Source organism: Camellia sinensis, unplaced genomic scaffold (genome assembly GCF_055761805.1).
Source record: "Camellia sinensis isolate YWXY unplaced genomic scaffold, ASM5576180v1 Unanchor11, whole genome shotgun sequence".
Classification (NCBI taxonomy): Eukaryota; Viridiplantae; Streptophyta; class Magnoliopsida; order Ericales; family Theaceae; genus Camellia; species Camellia sinensis.
The window spans coordinates 6,606,878-6,627,637 of NW_028128989.1; the positions used below are offsets into that span (position 1 = coordinate 6,606,878).

The 20,760-nt window shown below is 36.3% G+C and overlaps 3 protein-coding genes across 18 annotated transcripts in view; all 3 read left to right on the top strand.

Annotated features, from left to right (window-relative positions):
* LOC145788628 (GPCR-type G protein 1-like) overlaps positions 1–20,760 on the top strand; it is a 71,025-nt gene that overhangs the window by 5,311 nt on the left and 44,954 nt on the right. For 14 of the 16 annotated variants that reach the window (XR_014357860.1, XR_014357854.1, XR_014357855.1 and 11 more), the window contains exons 2-5: positions 15,161–15,261; positions 15,454–15,561; positions 15,934–16,054; positions 17,296–17,425. Coding sequence is in view for 8 of the 16 variants with exons in the window: in XM_082911352.1 (XP_082767478.1) it covers positions 15,161–15,261; positions 15,454–15,561; positions 15,934–16,054; positions 17,296–17,425 (460 nt within the window). In the remaining 8 variants the exon portion in view is untranslated. Of the gene's footprint in view, positions 1–497; positions 1,482–1,583; positions 2,012–12,428; positions 12,580–15,160; positions 15,262–15,453; positions 15,562–15,933; positions 16,055–17,295; positions 17,426–20,760 lie in introns of those variants that run through there. The other 2 variants (XM_082911355.1, XM_082911349.1) reach the window with 2 other exon arrangements.
* On the top strand, positions 1,584–3,248 carry LOC114284474 (uncharacterized). The gene is made up of 3 exons (XM_082911358.1): positions 1,584–2,393; positions 2,479–2,597; positions 2,698–3,248. The coding sequence occupies exons 1-3, from the start codon at positions 2,039–2,041 to the stop codon at positions 3,133–3,135; spliced, it is 912 nt and encodes a 303-aa protein (XP_082767484.1). The 5' UTR covers positions 1,584–2,038; the 3' UTR covers positions 3,136–3,248.
* On the top strand, positions 5,911–7,943 carry LOC145814513 (uncharacterized). The gene is made up of 4 exons (XM_082911347.1): positions 5,911–6,129; positions 6,229–7,038; positions 7,128–7,246; positions 7,344–7,943. The coding sequence occupies exons 1-4, from the start codon at positions 5,913–5,915 to the stop codon at positions 7,770–7,772; spliced, it is 1,575 nt and encodes a 524-aa protein (XP_082767473.1). The 5' UTR covers positions 5,911–5,912; the 3' UTR covers positions 7,773–7,943.

Here is a 20,760-nt window from a genome sequence, read left to right on the forward strand (position 1 = left end):
TATTTTAATTCAATTAATTTAATTCAATTAATTTCCTGGTTATTTTAATTTCTTGGTTATTCAATTAATTATTTTAATTCAATTAATTCAATTAATTTGTTTATTTTAATTCAATTAATTTCCTGATTATTTTAATTTCCTGGTTATTCAATTAATTATTTTAATTCAATTAATTTGTTTAATTCAATTAATTCAATGAATTTGTTTATTTTAATTCAATTAATTTAATTCAATTAATTTCCTGGTTATTTTAATTTCCTGGTTATTCAATTAATTATTTTAATTCAATTAATTTCTTGGTTATTCAATTAATTATTTTAATTCAATTAATTATTTTAATTCAATTAATTTCCTGATTATTTTAATTTCCTGGTTATTCAATTAATTATTTTAATTCAATTAATTTCAACTATTTTAATTTCTTTATGTTCTTTAATGTTGTTAAAATATGTTCTTTAATTTCTTTATGCTGAAACATTGAATTGCTTGTTGGATAGAATTAATGTCGAAGTCTAGTGACAGTAAAAAAGATCCGGCATGGCAATATGCACGGATGGTAAATCCCCAAAACCTTTCAAAGTTTATTTGTAACTTTTGCGACAAAGAAATGAATGGCGGTGTTTACCGAGTCAAGCAACATCTTGCTGGTGGTTATAAAAATGTTGTTGCTTGTAAAAAATGTCCATCTCATGTCAAAGATGAAATTAAAGACTATATGTCTCAAAAAAGTCAATCAAAGGTGCAATTGAGGATGGTTCCTGATTTTGACGAGATGGATAATGATGACGATGATGATGATGAAATTCTTGAGATAAATCAACATGGTAAAAGGCCTGTTTCTACTCAAGGTTCTACCCGTCGAGAACAAGGAAGTAACTCCTCCAAATCTGTTGGTTCCAAACAACCAAAGCAAAAGAGACCCATGGATGTGTATTTCACCCCTGATCCGGAAGTTGCGGTGCAAAATCGTAAAGCCAAGGGAAAGCAAACAAGAATTGATGATAATGATCCTAGCAAGAAGGTGTTGAGAGATCGGGCTCTTGTTTGGTTTTCGAGGTGGATGTATGATACGGGTATACCTTTCAATGTTGTGAACTACAATAGTTTTGGGGCAATGGTTGAAGTTTTTGGGCAATATGGTCCTGGCATGAAACCACCAAGCTACCATGAGGTGCGGGTTCCTTATTTGCAGAAAGAGGTAGACCACACTAATAAGATCATGGAGGATCATAAAAAAGATTGGGTAACATATGGATGCTCTTTAATGGCCAATGGGTGGAAGGACAAAAGAAACAGAGCATTAATTAATTTTTTGGTTAATTGCCCAAGAGGATCAATGTTTATTGAATCTGTTGTTGCTTCTAGCTTATCTAAGGATGCAAATAAGATGTTTGAATTGCTTGACAACTTTGTGGAGCGTATTGGTGAAGCCAACGTGGTTCAAGTTGTTACAGATAGTGCCTCAGCAAATGTGTTGGCCGGTTAGTAACTTAGTAGTATACATTTACTTAGTACTTACTTACAATATGAATATGCAATTCTCATATTATTCTTTTTTAATAAAAAAAAAAAACTTGTAATAGGGAAGTTTTGGGAGGCAAAGCGGCCACATTTGTATTGGACACCATGTGCAGCTCATTGCTTGGACTTAATGTTGGAGGACATTTTCAAAATTCCCAACTTCAACAAGACATTTGAAAAGGCAATTGCGGTGCATGGTTTTATTGTGAACCGCTCTAGTTTGTTGAATATGATGAGGCAATTTACCCAGTGCAAGGATTTGATCAAGCCAGCAAAAACTCGATTTGCAACTGCTTTTCTAACTTTATCAAGGATTCATCAACAACAAACCAACTTAAAGAAGATGTTCACTTCAGAGGAATGGACCACAAGCAAATGGGCGAAGGAACCACAAGGTAAAAAGACCGCACAAGTCATATTAATGCCTTCTTTTTGGAACAATGTTCTTTATGCTCTCAAAATATCAAGTCCTCTTGTTCGTGTACTGTGATTGGTTGATGGTGAGAGAAAGCCTCCCATGGGATATATTTATGAGGCAATGGATAGGGCTAAAGAAGCCATTGCAAAATCATTTAATGGAAATGAAGAGAAGTACAAGGAGTTTTTTGAAATAATTGACAATAGATGGAATGTTCAATTGCATAGGCCTTTGCATGCAGCTGGGTATTATTTAAACCCAGAGTATTTTTACGCAAATCCGAATATTGAGAAAGATAAGGAAGTCATGTCAGGCCTGTATAAATGCATACAAAGGTTGGTCCCAAGCAACGAGACACAAGATAAAGTTTGCGCAGAGTTGACTACCTATAAGAAAGCTGATGGTCTCTTTGGGATGGCTTTGGCCATTAGACAAAGAACTACAAGGGCACCAGGTGATCTATATTTTATACTTACGTAATTTTAGTTAGTTTTTTATATTTTAAATATTCTTTTTAATTAATTAGTTATAATCAACAGCTGATTGGTGGAGTGCATATGGTTCTGAAACGCCAAATTTGCAAACATTCGCCATCAAAATTCTTAGTCTAACTTGTAGCTCATCTGGATGTGAACGGAATTGGAGTGTGTTTGAACATGTGAGTACCTATTTTTAACTATAGTGAATATGAATACCATTAAATTTATTAATACCTAGATAAAAATTTGAATATTTTTATTTGGTTTGAATTTTTGCAGATTCACACCAAAAAGAGAAATAGGTTAGCTCAAAAACGTCTGAATGATTTGGTATTTGTTAAGTATAATAGAGCATTGAGACGTCGATACAATTCCCGTGACACTATTGATCCCATTGCTTTGACGGATATTGATGAAAGTAACGAGTGGTTGGTTGGGAGGATGGAGGAGGAACTTGTCTTTGAGGATGATACTTTGACATGGGATGATGTTGCTAGAGCTGCTGGAGTTGAGGAAAGTAGTCAAAGAACTAGATCAACAAGGGCAATAGAAAGGGGTTGTTCAACTTCAAAATCAGCAGCTAGACCTAGATTGCAACTTATTGATGAGGAAGAGTCAATTTCAGATGGGGGAGAGGAAGAAGATGTAGAGGGATATGCTGAAGCCAATGATAATGAAGAAGAAGTTCATTTACTTGATGTTGAAGATGATTTTTAGAACTTTTGGATTGGTGGATTGTATTTGTCTTTGTTAGATATTTTCTTTTGTTTATGGATATTTAGTATTTGGAATGATAACTGTATGATGGTTCTTGAAAATATTTATATTTTTGTCTATACCATTTATTTTAAAAAAATATCATTTCTGGTCGCCTCGCTTCGATGAAGCCCTCGCCTCGCCTCGCGCTTAGGCGTTAGGTGACCTTGTCGCCTCGGTTCGCTTTTCGCCTTAAAAAACACTGATTTGGAGTAATGAAAAAATTGATTAATTTGTTTAATTTTTAACATCCAACCTACAATTAATATTAGTGCCAAAAGTAGAGGTATAAACCAAAATTAAACGTCATTATATTAAATAACTTACAAACCATAACTTAATTTTAAATCATGCTTAGCAAAAAACTAAAAATAAAAAATAAATTTAGTAAAAGAAGTTTTATCTCTGTAATAGAAGAAAATATTGTTTCGATTGAGGTATAGTATGGTTTGGGTATATACTAGGTACATTTGGGTACATTAAAATAAGAAGAAAAAATTTGAGTATGTATTTCGTGTATCAGGTATATATGCAAAAGTTCTATACAAAGTACCTTACTTCGGCAAGTACTCAATACGAGTACGACATGTTTGTCGAAATATCCATACTTCATAGGTAATGAACCGCTAGGAAGATGATGGATACTTCAATGGTTGGGAGTTGCCAGAAGCAAATGAGAGAACCAAGGTTGACTTAGAGAGAGAGAGGTGACATTGATAAAAATCCTTGTTACCGGAGTACAGAAAGATGATAATGGATTTTATGTATGTTCTACGTGCATGGACACTCTTTAAGGTAATAGATGATAATGGATGTTGTGTATCATATCATGACATGTGTGGGCACCACACCTTTTTTGGGTGTGCCCACATGTCAGGTTTGACCTACTTTTCATGTTGATTGTGAATCATCGAGATCTAAATTGGCAAGAAATCATTTTTCCCACAAATCATTGGACTCCATTTTATTTTTATCGAGGGATTATGGAAATCCAAATGACCAAATCCAAATAGCCCACGGTTTGCCAAATATAGATCGATTCACAAAAAGAGGAGTCGCCACCTAATTTTATGGAAAAATGAACCCCGTTCACTTTTGGCCATTGATCCATTATCATCAGAAAATTTGGCTCAAAGTTTACATATGAGAAGAGAAGGTCATTCATTCTTGCCCAATTCAAACAATTGGCCTCTACTAGTTCCCAGTGTTGTCAAATTGTGATACGTATAGTGTATCGTTATATTACTTTGATGTATCATGTATCGTATACCATAAGATACATTAACATACAGTGTTTTAAAAAGCTCGCCTAGGTGCTAGGCGAGGCGAGGCGCGGCGCAGGGCTAGGGCTCGAAGCAGACGAAGCGAGGCACATTGCGAGAAGTGCACGTAAAGTGCTGAGGCGCGCGCCTTTCTCTGAGGCTCAAAGCGCACACTTCATGCGCTTCGGCTAGGACTGAGCTGTTTGTGTACTAGCCACATAAGATTAAAATTCTTATACAAATCTGTTGGTGAGCCTCTTCGATCGACAAAGCCCTAAACTTGTTACGACCAAAATTTCGAATCGACGAAGACGTGAGCTTCAGGTTCGACATCGACTCAGGTTCGACATCGACGTGAGCTTCAGCTTCAGGTTGTGACCAAAATTTTGTTTCGACATCGACGTGAGCTTCAAGTTCATCTCTTTCGTTTCTTCTTCTTCTTCGTCTCTGTTTTTCGTTCTTCTTCTCTCATCTCTTCTCTCTGTTTTTCGTTTCTTCTTCTTCTTCTTCTTCTTCTTCTTCTTCTCTGTTTTTCATTTTTTCTTCTCCTCTTCTTTCATCTGTCTTCTCCTTTTCACTGGTATCTGATTCAAATTTTTTTTTTTTTATTCTTTCTTCTTCATTTTTTCATTCTTCTCTTCTCTGGTCTCTGTTTTTTTCTTGCCTTTTCTTGTCCTGTAAAAAAAAAAAAAACCCAGTAACTTGATGAGTCAAATGTCGAGTGCTGAAAGTGGAAGGAAAGATCCAGCATGGAAGTATTCAACGGTGGTAAATCTCGGAAACTTAAGTAAGTTCAAATGCAATTTTTATGGAAAAGAGATGAATGGGGGTGTCTGTCGAGTTAAGCAACATCTTGTTGGAGGGTATAGGAATGTGACTAAATGTGTTAGATGCCCAACTGAGGTTAGAGATGAGATTTCTGAGTTTATGGCTAAAAAAAAGCAAGTTAAGGAGCAAATCAACTTGATGCCTGATTTTGATGATATGGTTGATGAAGAAGATTTTGATGATGAGGATGATCTTGTAGAACTCCCTCGGCATGGTAAAAAGTCCATTCCTACTCAAGGTTCTACTCAAAGAACCAGCTTTGGTTCTGTTCAATCCAAACTTAAAAGGCCTAGGAAGATAGGGCCTATGGATTGTTTTTTCACACCTGATCCAGATGTGGTGGCACAAAAACAAAAAGGCAAGGGGAAGCAAAGTAAAATTGATGAAAATGATCCCTATAGGAAAGAGTTAATGCAACGGGCGTATGTTAGAATTGCAAGATGGATGTATGACTCAGGGATTCCTTTCAATGCAGTGAATTATGACAGTTTTGGGCCAATGATTGAAGCTATCGGGCAATTTGGTCCTGGTCTGAAACCACCAACTTACCACATGATACGAGTTCCTTACCTCAAAAAAGGAGTGGATCATGTTAACAAATTGATGAAGGAACATAGAGACGATTAGCCAAAGTATGGATGTTCTATAATGTGCGATGGTTGGACAGATAAGAGAAATAGGACTTTGCTTAATTTCTTAGTGAATTGTCCAAGAGGCACCATGTTTATTGAATCCATTGATGCATCTAGTTACTCAAAGGATGGAAATAAGATGTTTAATTTGCTTGATAAGTTTGTGGAGAAAATTGGAGAAGCTAATGTGATCCAAGTCGTCATGGATAGTGCGGCAGCAAATGTGTTGGCAGGTAAAAATCTTTAGAAAAACTTATTATGTTAATAGTTTGCAACATAAATCATTTTGTTTCATATCATTAATTTTGTGTTTTGGTTGTTACTTCTAATAGGGAAGTTTTTGGAGGCAAAGAGACCCCACTTGTATTGGACGCCTTGTGCAGCCCATTGTTTGGATTTGATGTTGGAAGATATCTTCAAATTACCCAATTTTAAAAAGACATTTGAAAGGGCAATTGGGATACATGGTTACATTTATAACCGACCATCTTTGTTGAATATGATGAGGCATTTTACTCAATTGAAGGAGTTAGTTAAGCCTGCCAAAACTAGGTTTGCAATGGCCTTCTTAACTTTACAAAGGGTTTATCAACAAAGGAACAATTTGAGAAAGATGTTCACTTCAAAGGAGTGGACCAAAAGCAAATGGGCGAAGGAGCCACAGGGTAAGAAGACAGCTCAAATACTACTAATCCCTTCATTTTGGAACCATTGTCACCTTGCCCTCCAATTTTCATGTCCTCTTGTTCATGTACTAAGAAAGGTTGATGGTGAAGAAAAGCCTCCAATGGGTTACATTTACGAGGCTATGGATAGGGCTAAGAAAGCTATTGTAAATAGCTTCAATGGAAATGAAGAGAAGTACAAAGATGTGTTTCAAATCATTGACCAAAGGTGGAATGTTCAATTGCATCGCCCTTTACATGCAGCTGGGTTTTATTTAAATCCAGAATTTTTTTACAAAGATCCAAGGGCTGCAAAGGACAAAGAAATCGTATCAGGCCTATATCAATGTATATCAAGGTTGATCCCAACATTAGAGGTCCAAGATAAAGTTACTACAGACTTGAAAAAATATGAAAATGCTGAAGGACTTTTTGGAATACCTGTGGCAATTAGACAAAGAACTACAAGGGTACCAGGTGATCTATGTTCATCCACAAAATTAAGTTAGTAGTCAATTCCTTAAAGTTTAATTATTTGTGAAGTGTTAACCAATAATCATTTACAGCTTATTGGTGGAGTTCTTATGGTCATGATGCTCCTGAGTTGCAACAATTTGCCATCAAAGTTCTTAGTCTTACTTGTAGTTCATCTGGTTGTGAGCGGAATTGGAGCGTGTTTGAACATGTGAGTATCCGTTGTCAAATTTGGAGGACTCTAAAATTTTCTTCCAAATTTTTTTAGTTACATATGAATTTAAATATTTTTTTATTTATTGTTGCAGCTTCACAGCAAAAAAAGAAATAGGCTAGCTCAAAAACGTCTCAATGATTTGGTGTTTGTCAAGTATAATAGAGCATTGAAACGTCGATACATTTCACGTGGCAAATTTGATCCTATCTCTTTGAAAGATATTGATGAAAGCAATGAATGGCTGATTGGGAGAATGGAGAATGAGCTTGTGTTTGATGATGATGATGATGATTCTTTGGGGTGGGATGATGTTGCTGTAGCTGCTGGAGTTGAGGAAAGTAGCCAAAGAACTAGATCAACCACAACTAGGACAACTCCAATTGGTTCAAGCTCACGTCGACTTGTAGATGAGGAAGAGGAATGGGAAGATGTAGATTCAGATGAGGAAGAAGAGGAGGATGTGGAGGGATATAAATCCAATGATGACGAAGGAGATGATGGAGATGACGCTTATTATTAAGTTCTTAGACAATGCATCCATGGGACTAGTCACTAGATGTTTAGTTGTTTTCAACTTTGTGGATTATTAAGTTCTTATGTTTGTTGTTTGATGTTACTTTCATGATTTTTGGAATGTTGAATATTGTTTTGTTCGTTTTGGAATTCTATAAATTTTTGCTTATGTTGAAAATTGTGCTATATATTATATTGATATTTTGCTTAACTTCTATAACTTGCGCCTCACTTTGGTGAGGCGCGCGCCTCGCCTCGCGCCTCGGCGCTTAGGCTCTAGGTGACCTTGGCGCCCCGATGCGCCTAGAGCTTTTTAAAACACTGTTAGCATATATAAATATATATAAGAAATAAGTATTTTCATGTAATTTATAAATATATTACAAAAATAAATTACTAAATCAAATAACCAATGACCAAATTGGTCAATTAGATATATATAAATTCAATCAAATTAGACTCATGATAGTAGTTTCTTTGAATTTTGGATATTCTTTATATGAGATTTTTTTATAATACTATAGGGCACGTGCTGTAAATAATTTATCTTCAATTTTTAAAGGCTAAGTTTAGTTAGAATAAAAATGATAGAAAGTGGGAAAAATAAAAAATAATAATTATTTTCTGAGTTTGTTTACTATAAAAAGTTTGAAGGGATGGAAGCAGGGACAAAGCCAGAAATTATTTTAGGAGGGGCCAAAATAAGTATAGCAAAAGGAAAATTGTAACATATACTAATAATGAAATCAATAGGATTATATCTATTATATTAAATAATTTGGAATCATCTAATACTCATTATAAAAATACTTATGCAATATAAAGAACTAATAGAATAATTTTTCAAAAAATTAGTGATCATTTTATATATAATATAAAAATTATTTATAAGATATGGGATTATAATTGATAATTTCAAAAAGTTTAGGAGGGGGTCATGGCCACTCTTAACTTTATTCTTGGATGGAAGTTGCAAGAAATTTAATTTTCTTCTAAAACTCATGATAGGATGGTAACAAAGCTTCTAGTTTCTTGCAAAAAATACAAGAAAATTTAAATTTGTTATAAAGTAGTTACTTGTAAATAGAATTCTTGTTTTCTTGTAAAATTTTCATCCGAATCAAATTCATTTACGAAAATATATAGTTTTTCCTTTTCTTTTCTTTCATTTCAGTCTCTACCATTTTTATTTTCTGTCATTTATTTCTTTCTAATCAAACGGATCCTACCCTGTTGGTGTACACGTAACATGGAAAACTATTTATAATCAAACACCTTTGGTCTATTGCTCTTAAAAGTTTCCTCTCTCTGAATGTGAATGTCTATTATTAGAAAACCCTCTCTCTCTCTCACCTCTTGCAAGGCATGGTTGATAAACTTGGGTAAATGATGATGCATTGAATAATAAACCTATGACATTCGTGAAGGAATCAAGAAACACATGTAGAAGGTAAGTATTTGGCATATAGCAAACCTACAAACACACAACTTTTACACATAAATATATATCAAAAAAATTTAGTGCGTGGTTGAGATTCATTCTAAATGTAAATCCTCAATTATAAGAAAATTCATTGTGTTATTAAGATTCATTCCAAGTGTAAATTATCATTACATAAGTTGAATATGAACAATATATTATTTTTTTGAGTATTTTTTATGCACCAATTCTATGCATGTCTTTACTATTTGGCATAAAGAAAATGACATACCTGGAAAGGCACTGCGTTGGAAGTGCTTGAATACAATTACGAAGTGGCAGATGATAAAGAGACAAGATTTTTTAACCTATGGGTGCTTTCTATTTGTATTAGCAGCCTGGTAAATTTAAAAGCAAGAAAGCGTCTCTATATCTATATTTTTTAGTGGACGGTTACAAGAATTCCAAGGGGTGTGATGGTTGTAATTGAATAGGTTTCATCTAAAATTTTACAAAATGCTAATGGAATTAAAAGGGTAGAAAACATATTAGGCGCTTCTGCCTTTTTAAAGTAGTAGAGATAAGTTCATGACTATTCAATAAGTGTCAGCTGTGGTGATTAATAGCGAGAAAAGTAGCTAATGAGGCCAAAGGTGAAGAAGAATGTAAAAATTAATTAATCGTGCGATATGAGTTGAATCGCGATACGATACGGAAACATATCTCACGATTCAAGTTACCAATGATACGAGTCCACAATATGTATCTTTTCACATACTATAGGATACATATTATGTATTGTACGATTTTGACAACAATGCTAGTTTCTTTTTAGAAATTTTTTTCTTATTCAATTCCACACATTCAATTCACATATTTCCTTTAAACTAACCTATCATCTGTGTGAATTGTAGGGTAAAAGTTCTATTACCTCCTTTGAGATGCTTCCATGTTTACAAAATTTCTCTCTTTTGAATCCATAGTAGGAAACTTTCCAAAAATGGGACGTTTTCCAAAATGGAAACTTTCCAAAATTAAAAGGTTTTGAAAAATGAAATTTTTCCAAAAAACAAACAGAATAGAAGCACCTCAACTAAGGTAATATAAATTTCCAACCCTGAAAACATCACAAATAAGAACCTATGGCAAGTAAATCACGGGTGCATGTTGATGAAAACTATGCACACTCAAATAATGTGATAAAGACAGTAAGCTACTTGAATTTCATAGCACCAAATGCCACAAAAAAGAGTTACTACATGATATGCATGATCCTAGATGCTACTATGAGTGCAAATACATGCTATACAATCCTAGAGGCCCTGTTTGTAAATAAAAATTCAACTTTTCATGTGTATACACAAGTTTCGTATCATGTAATGAAGATAAGAAATAAATGCACAAATAATTGATTTTATTAATTTAAATAAAATGGATACAATTCTCTGTGGGTTACACCAGTTACAATGGTAATCCTCTGATTTAGTCTCCTAGTATTGTTGCAATCCAACAGTTATAGAAGCTTGTTGTTGAACCGAATGAGTTGACGAATTTCTTCAAGTCTTTATGCAGAGAATCTTGATTGAGGGCTTGAACGACTTGATCTTGAACAAACAACGAATCAATCTCTTGGCGGGCTTGATGCTTGAACATGTAGGAGATGTGGCACGTTGTCGATGTGCTTAGTGATCTTCTATGCTTCTTGCAAAGATGCTTGAATGCTTGAAGGCTTGTGAAAAGTGTTTAAGAGTTTCTAAAGAGTTTTTAGCCAAAGGTCCTCCCTTTTTTCAATGAATGAGAGCCTCTATTTATAGGCTCGAAGGATGGGGTGTTAATTTTGGAAACCCCCTTCAATTAATATTTTATTGATTTTAATTTCCAAAATAATAGAAAATTTGTCTCTCATTATAATGGAGATTAATTTGCATTCGAATTCTCCCATTTCTCATTTTTTAGAGGATTTTGACAAGTTTCCCTATTGTACCCGCATCCTTGGGTCAACCCTTAGTTGCAAGAATCGTGCATCCAGATCACGTCACGTTTCTTTTGGGAGAGAAACGCGATTCTATCCAAGATGGGATTGGTGATGAAAATCAAACAACTCCCGAAGCAATAAAAAAAATCTAAAGCATTTTTGGGCATAGATCTAAAGATATGGATCTGATAGAAGGAAAAAAAAGAGAAAAGAATATGTTCAAAATCATATATGGGCTAGAAGGAGAAGGAGAAGAATGATGGCACACCTTTCAAAAAAAGATGAAGCAAAACAGACCGAGAGAGAAGTCGAAGAAACAAATCAGCCCAGTCTTCAAAGACAGAGAAGACGGCACAACTGCCCCACTTATTTGCTGTATCTATCTTTCTTTCTTTTTATATATATATTTTATTTTAACCTAGCATATGATCATAAGCTTCAGTTAAGAAGTTCAATGGGCTTCATTGGGCCTATAATTGGTCAGCTTACAGCTTCAAAAAATATTGGGCAAATTACGCACAAGTTCTTTTTGAAAAGTGTGTATTCTATTTAATCCCAAGATAGACCTAACAGCCCTATATCCATTTATCTTCTCCTATTTCCTTGCACCTTACTTCTTCTCTGTATCTCTCTCTCTGATATTGGTGATGACCACGACCATGACCCCGATCACGACCACGCCTTTCTTTTTTTTTCCTTTCTCTTTCTAATCTACAGTCACCAGCGATCGGCGACCACCATTGATTGGGGTTCACGGGCAACTACATAGCACAAACTCCTTACTTTGTGCTCACCAACGGAGAAAGAGATGAGTTTCTGACGAAGAAGATGAGTAGATATACTCAGATCTAATGTAGATCAGATCTACTCAAATCTGATGTAGATTAGATCTGAGTAGATCTACGTTAGATCCGACTAGTTCTAAACCAAAAAATAGTTATTGGAGTACAAGCATCTCTTTATATTTGTCTCTTTCCTTTGATTTCTCAGTTTTAATACTTTTTTTGTACTATATACTTCTATTTTTTTGTTATAATGGAGAAAATTTTCAAATTCTGAATAAGTTGTTTTCGAGTTTTAATTACATGCAGTGAAAACTGTAAAATTTTACAATTCAATTTTTTTGGTGCTGAATTGAATCATTCTTTAGAATTATAAAATTTTGCAGTTTCATAACTTTCTTTAGAACTGTAAAATTTTGTAGTTTCATAACATATTTGTTCACTCTAGTTTCTCAGCTTATTCTTCTTTTTTCGGCAATATTCTAGACATTGCGGTAAGTCTCCGGCGATATTTTTGACGTCTAGCGAATATTCTAGACATTCCGACGACTTCTGGTGACGTTCAAAACATTCCGGTGATACTCTAGCGAATTTCTGATGATGTTCCAACGACTTCTCGGTGATGTTGAATATTCCGGTGAGTCTCCGATGACCGTCTAACGAGATGTAGGAGCGTTTAAAAAAAGATTTTTTTTTAACAATAAATATATAGGACTATTTGGTGCAAGTATTTTGTTTTGGGACTACATGGATTTTGAATTTTGTGGATGAGACTTGTTAGTAAGTTCCCCAAATATATTGAATACTAATTATATTACAATCAAAGCCCATTAAAAAACAAATATATTATATAAAAAATATAAAAATAAATAAAATAAAGAACTTTAATATATTTGAATAAAGCCCCAAAAAAATATATTATATATGTCAATTAAAAATAAAAAAGTTATATAGATAAATTTAAAATATTATCAATAAAAATAACACATAAGCGCTCCTAACCTACGACTCTTCTAAGTGGCCACGCTCTCCTGCTCCCACTCCCGTTTTGTGCAACTAAGGGTCAACGTAATCACTTGATCCAACTATCAAAACGGGTTGGCCATTTGCTCTAGGTATAAACCCATAATTTAAATGGGCTAAATTCTAAGATTTTGGTGGGATTTACATTGCTTTGAAGATTTTGACCATTTTGATTATGACCAATCAAAAAAAGTTGACTTGTCATAAACAATTGGACGGTAATTGAACCATCTCAAAATTTTGATGTCTACAGCATGTATAAATCAAAGAAATGACTCAAGGACAGATTTAAACATGTATATACATTGGCTAATTTGGGCCTAAATGCATTGAAACCATGTTATTATTCCTAATATAAAGATGCGAGGCAAAAGTATAACAGGGATACGCAAGAAAAGTGTCGAAAAACTACACTAAAAATATGAGTCATGCGATGAATCCTATCTAACCAATATCAAAGATGAAAATCATAGTGAAAGAAACCGTTGGTAAAAGAGGACTAACCTCTAGTTTGTAAGGAAAATCGAAGAAAACGTGCAAACGAGTTGAAAAGTGAGAGCCCACAGGTGTTCACCTCTAGTATTTGAACCCTACTGCCTCCACTTTCCAATGAATGTGCTTTGATGGCTCAGGAATAGTTTCTAACCTTGAGGTTTAGGGTAAATTTCGAAGCTAAGTGTAGGGGGGAGTGTTTGGTGAAGCAAAATTCAGGGTTGTGTCTTCTCTCCTTTTGTTTGAGGGGTAGGGGGGATATATATTTGCAAGGGTTGCTTAGGGGGCAAGTATTACACACTTGGTGTGCAAGCCACACCTTGTATCTACACACCAAAGTCTGTATATCGCATCGCCATAACTGGAATGAGAAACAAAATCTCGCAAAACTTGGTTTGCATGTGTATAGGTAAAAACTTGCGGCCACAACTTGGGACCTGTGGGCCCACCTTTTTTGGGCAATCACGAACCCGATTGCGGTTTGTCCAAAAATGTGTGACCTCATGTTTTTGGCATGTACGCCCCATTTCAATTTGGTTGCAACGCTTGTGTTTAAGTGATTTTGTTTACTTATGCACTAAATTGACTTCTAACTGCCCTTTTATTGAAAAATACTTAATTTTGGACATCTTTTATTGAAAACAACAATTAAAAATTGGTCGAATGCATGAGCAATCACCTCACTTTCCTTTTTGAAAACATTGTTTTAGTTAGGGCAAAAAAATTTTTGGAAATTCGGGTTTATTTTGAGAGGCTAATCTAGAAGGTTTATTCGAAGTTCATGAGCACCATCACACTGGGTATGTAACACTTTTATCATTGGAAAACACCTGGGGGTGCCAAAGCCGTAAGATCGGTCAAAGTGGGCTGTGTACAACATGATGTAGGTGCTAGGTATGATACTTCTTTTTAGGTGTCAAATGTTGGCTTAATATCCCTTTTCTTTCTAATACTAGTCAAGGAGGGACTACTCTTTTAAGGGGGAGTGATCCAAGCAACCTTGGCGGGCCTTTGCTCCCAGTCTAAGGATGGAATGTGACAATTATAGTAATAATGATAGTAGTCCCAAGTAAGGGGGTGAGTGCATAGGGTAGATAGATACAAGGTCAAATGGTGCTCCTAGTTACTACAACTTGACATATCCTATGGGAATGAGGTATGAGGGGCCATGGTCAGGCGAGAGATCATTTAAATGAGCCACGGCTCTGATGAATGGGCTATGGCTGGGCAGGGTAGTTTGGCTTAGCGGAGTATTTTGTGGGCCATGCCTCGAAGCTTTTCATACGTAGATTCATTCTCTTGGTGCTTAGACTTGTGGCTAGGGCACTGAGCGCTAGGCATATATCCCAACTAGTCTGCTTGGGGATATTGTGGTGCCTTGGAGGGACTGCCACATGGAATTGATAATGCTAAGTGGTGGTGACGTGGCATCCATGGTGCTCACCGAGTCGCCACGTAGCAAGGGTGGTCTAGACACCCAAACCTACAATTATTCATCTTAGGTTAATTAGAGTAATATATGCAACTTCAATGTCTTCACTTGCACGGTTAAGGCTTAGTGAATTATTGGGGACTGGATAACCATAAAAGTGGTTGGTGTGGTTACTGCAATTCTAATTTTGTAGTCAAGGTATATGGATTCATTGGCCACTTTATACAGCATGTAATTGATCTGAGGGCACTGTATTCCTTGTTGACTGTAGGGCAAGATGGATGAACTGGAAGCTGGATTTGTTCTGCTTGATAATGTTACTGGTTTTCATGTTGCCTTATTATCACTGTTACTTGATGCTTTGCAACAATGGTAAGTTGCATGCTTATTCTAATTCTCAAAAAAAAAAAATTTCTTTTCTGTTTCTTTTGTTTGTATTTTCAAGATTTAGTTTCATTCAGGGGAACTTCTGCCATTTTGCTTGTAGATAGATTATGTTATACCAAGCTCGTAATTTGTAAGTAATGGAAATATTATTCTCTAAGTCTTGAACTTTCGTCGCAGGTGTGAGGAAGGAGCGGGCTACACTTAGCGCCATCTTATTCTTGTTGGCATTTCTCTACGCTTTTTGGCGCATGGGCATTCACTTTCCTATGCCTTCACTGGATAAAGGTTTGAATTTATTTATTTTTTCTTGGTTATCTCTCTTTCCACACATACAAAGAAGTGTCCCTTTGGTCTCCTACTCCTTGCATTTGTACTACTCCAGAGGCTCCATTCTTTAAGGAATTCAATTATGAAATAATCTTCTAGTTGACCTAGACAGTTGCTTCAATGCCTCTCTACATGGTATGCATGCCTGCCTGTGTACCATTCATATTATATTGGCTTGTCAAATTTGTTATTTTACACATGTTTTGCTATATATCAATCTGTTTATTCAGTTTTTAATCACACAGTTGTTTTGAGTAATTGGTTTACAAAAAATGACTTTATACTTTTCTAGTCTCAAGTTGTTTCCTTTCTCATCATTTAAATTCTCAGGTTTTTTCACCATGCCTCAATTGGTCAGCAGAATTGGGGTTATTGGCGTGACTGTAATGGCTGTCCTATCTGGTTTTGGAGCTGTAAATTTGCCATACAGTTATCTCTCTCTCTTCATTAGGTAAGAATGAGACACAGGTTGTCCATGCAAAGTAGTTAAAGCAGTGCTTTGCTCCGTGGCGTTTCATTTTTCTGCTTTACTGCTTATGATCAGTGTTGGTGAAAGCGTTAGGCGCACTTAAGGACAAAGGTCTCCTAGAGCTTAGGTGCAAAGTCCAAAATGCAAACGCAAGCACAAGCACTTGTTTGATTAAACTAAAGTGCCCAGTTTTAAAAAGTAATGTATAATGACAATGGATTCATAATATATAATAGTAATGTTTTAAAATAGTAAACCTTATTTATCCAAAAAAAGGACTTTTGCACCCTGGGAATTAGTCGGGTTTTGATCTGGACATCCCAGTGCCAATCAAATAAATAAATAAATAAATAAAATTTAGCCTTTGAACTAAAATGGTTAGTCTTATGCAATTATACAATGTTTGTAGATGCAAAGTTTACATAGACTTGTTCAATTTTTTAAATTCTATGAAAATGTGACGCTTTACTTGCACAAGGGCAAATAAAGCATTTGAGTGTTCTGTGAATTCAAGAAGGTTAAAATTAGTATTTTTATGAAGTCAAATTGGTCACTTTAACATGTCTGTCACCATTAATGACAATGATTGCATGAAAGGGGAAAATTGTTATCTATTAATAAACCTGAAGGAAGTGCAGTGCAATTTCAGAAACCTGAGGGGAAGTCCCTATAAAGAAGGGTACGCAAGAATAACAGACGAGATAGGAGAAATAGAGTAAAGAAACAAGACGAGAGGTGAGTGAGAGATTGAGCTCTTCTAAATATTTATTAATACTTTTATTCATCTTATGAAGCTAAAATTCGTTTTGCACCCATAAGCTTTGTATATAGGCTATAGGCATAATAAAATCCTAAAAACTTATAAATATCCTGTAAAATATTAATACCTAACATAGGAACCTCAGAATGCTACAAGTTTTATCACACTTCTCTAACGGACCTAAATATAAAAAACGGAAGTAGGGTCATTTAAAAGACTCATAATAATCATTGGACAAGTTAAATTTGTCAATTAACAGTTTCTTCTTGTTAGTTCCATATCAACTTGACTATAGTATAATGGCTATGCTTTTTTGGAACCAATGGCTAAATAACAAAAGAAGATTTCTTTTATGATAAGCATAAAAGCATGAAAAAGATGTATAATAATAAATTGTTCATTTTCTTTCTTTTCATTATTATGTGATTCTTACACCAACATTTTTATCTTTATAATATGGAAGAGAAATTGAAGAAACAGAGATTAAGGTTCTGGAAAGGCAACTATTGCAGTCAATTGAAACATGCATCGTGAAGAAAAAGAAAATCATTCTTTGTCAAATGGAGATGGAGCGAATCCAAGGGTCTGAAGAGGTGCACTTATCTCACTATGTGAATAAGTTGGCAACATTTTATTTGGTTTATGTTTATTGTTCTTTCTTTTTTTGGTTTAATGTTTGGATGTTTTTGGTGAAATTTCTGATTTTGAAAATCGCATAATATTAGTAACTTTGGTGGCTTGCTTTATATTTTCTACCTTTGTCTGCTAATTTGGCATTTGATTTTTGGTGGTGTTGTGCTTCTTTTATAAAGATGGTGCTCATATACTGATCTACAATGATATTCAATAATCATTTAGGATTGCCTCATAGTTCTCTTGCTTTTTAGTCAAACTGCTTTTCCTGCTTGTCTCAACTAAACATCGTTTAGGTGTTAGCATTTGGGTAGCAAGGACTCGGTAATTCTCTATTGTCATTTTATTTGGTGCTCCTTTATGCAATATATTCTTGATTCAACTAATGGACTTGGTCCAAGGTATGATCAGTGTGGGTATCTATATGTGCTTGGCACGTGGTGAGCCCTGCGGGCATCACATCATCACCATCACATGCCTAGCCTAAGCGGGAGCATGCACACCACCAAGTGTGAAAACAGGACCACAACTCACCTTGATAGAGCTGGCTCACCTAGAGCTCTCCATGGCCCTTCATAACTCAAGAAATATATTCTCTACCCACTCACCCCAGCTCCATAACAACATAGTTGGACTCTTGGCTCACCTATGTTTACTTAGCTGCTCAGGATGTGCCCTTGGCTTACCCATGCACTAACCCCCTTGGCTGCTTAGGTTGGGAGCAGGACCTAGGCACTACTGCTTGGGAACATTGGAGGATTGTGGATTGGAGGCTAAGACCTCAGGATTGTCAAGGTCATGTAGCTGTTTCCTTGCAGGCTTGCAGTGACAGCTCCCCCTTGACCTAGCTTAGAGAAAGGGACGTTGACCTTACACTTTGCATATATGATAAGCCTCTCAAGATCATACCTATAGTTGCAACTCCTATGATGCAACCTTCCCGAGGACCTAAATCATAGGACATAGCTAGTAGGGTGTTGACATCACCCTCTTGTTGAGTCGAGGAGAACTCGCCACCGGTCTTGAGGTTGCTTAGGCTCCAATACTCCTGGAATCTATATAACAGCATCATAAGTGCAGCCACAATCATAACAAGAACAACAAGAATCATACAACATATACAAAGTGTTCAATGCCTCTCATTGCCACCCCTTGCCTCTCTAAGTCTGCTTTGGTCTTTTCCTCTTCCACCTCCAGTGATCTCAGGCCATTGAAGTGTCCGCCATCTTCCCAGAGGTCAACGACCAATCGCCTCTAACCTCTCTTACCCATAATCAGTAAATAAATGGATCTTTGTGGTAGCCTATTAATAAGCATGTCATATAGTGACTGCTGTTTGATTGTTGTAATTATTGATTTATAAGAGTGTACTAGACTTATCAAAACAGTGTACTACAGTGAACTATAACCCTATTTATATAGCTTAGTAATGTGAGATCTGCTTGCTCTTTGCACCGACAAAGTCACTCTTTTAAGTGTCTAACCATGGCAAGCAACTAACATGCATAAGAAAGTGAGGGCTAATAATATAGATTGATTGCCCATCAATGTTAGTTATGGGAAGAATTTCAAGTGACTCATTAGAGCAATAGGAACATAGTGTGTTGCATAGTAACTGAATTACAAAATGAAAAACTGTAGTTGATGCTCCCGATATGTGGGTGAACAATTTTTTTTTCAACTGTCACTTGAAAAATATCGGACATCTATATCTGTAAAAAATCAATGTATAAAGAGAAATAGAGAATTGTATATATATGGATTGTATTATTGATTGATGTATGTTATGGTGTGTTGAGCTCTCTCCTTTATAGAGGAGAGGGAGAACAATTACAAACCGAAAGTAGAAGCACAAACCAAACAACATTATTAAAGGTACATTATTAAAGCATACTAATTATTATACTAACCTAATTATTAAAGCAACATTTTACATATTATATTCTAACAGCTCCCCTCAAACTCAAGGAGGATAGGAACCAACCAACTTGAGTTTGGAGAGAGTAACAAAACAGAAAAAATCTGAAAAATAAAAAACGGATAGGAGACACTGTATGGTCGTGTCAGACCGTTGTAGAAGACTGTATGGTTATGGCAGACCGATGTAGAAGACACTGGCTCGTGTTGGACCGATGTAGAAGACAGTTTATGGGGTCATGTCGGACCGTTGTAGCAGACAATGTTGTGACAGTTGTTGTGACAGTTTACGGAGTCTTGCTGGACCCTTGTAGAAACTAACCGGAATCAATGTTGGGACAGTTTACAGAGTCTTGTCGAACCCATGAAGGAGCTAACCGGAATCAATGTCGGGACAGTTTACTGAGTCTTGTCGGACCCATGAAGGAGCTAACCGGAATCAATGTCGGGACAGTTTACAGAGTCTTGTCGGACCCTTAAAAAGTCGCACCCTCAAAAGGTGTGCCCAATCTATCAAAAGGCGTTCCATCAAAAGGCGTGCCCAATCCATAAAAAGGCGTGCCATCAAAAGGCGAGCCCAAGTCATAAAAAGATGTGCCAGACATGATGGCGAGGCGCGTCACCACATTGGCTTGCGCGCCCGTTTTGTCGTCTGGCGTCAAGTGGCGCGCGATGCGCGTGTCTGCCTTGGCTATTTAACCAAGACGGATGTTGAAGCTGAGGCAGAGGCTAAGACAAAAAATTGGCTAAAAACCTCTGAGAAACTCTTCGTTGTCTTGAGAGAGATACTCTGTAACACTCTATAACCAACCCTTCTCTGAAACACTCAGCAACCCATAACATGGCCTCGTCTTCCCGTTCAGCTACCCAGAATATGGCCTCTTCGTCCCGTGGTCTGCTCACTCTCTTTCCCGACCTCAACGAGTCAACAAGAGAGATAACTGGTGCGGTGGCCAGTGAACCTCAACCAAGCGCCTCTGGTTTTGCTCCGTTGAACTTTCCGATGCGGTCGGTGGAGCAAAAAATGGCGGTGCAAACTGATATTGAGGCCAATCAGTATACTTTGAAGTCATGTGTGGAGACCATGACGGCGGTCACAAACCTGTCGCACCGGCTGCAGAGTAAGACAAATGAGGTGCAGCAGTTAAACGCCCAACTGGCTCTGCTCCAGCGCATGTATAAGGATGCGCGAGCAGAGATAAGTGTGCTAAAGGCGGAAAATAAGGAGCTGAAGCGGAAAGCCACCGTGATGTTCCGATTTGGAGGGCCGCCATATGCTGCAGTGGAGGAGCAGGGTGGAGTGATCGTGCCCAGTGGAGTGAGAAACACGGAGGCAACACCGTCAAGGGCCGCCCAGGACGGAGGCAAGAAGAAAAGA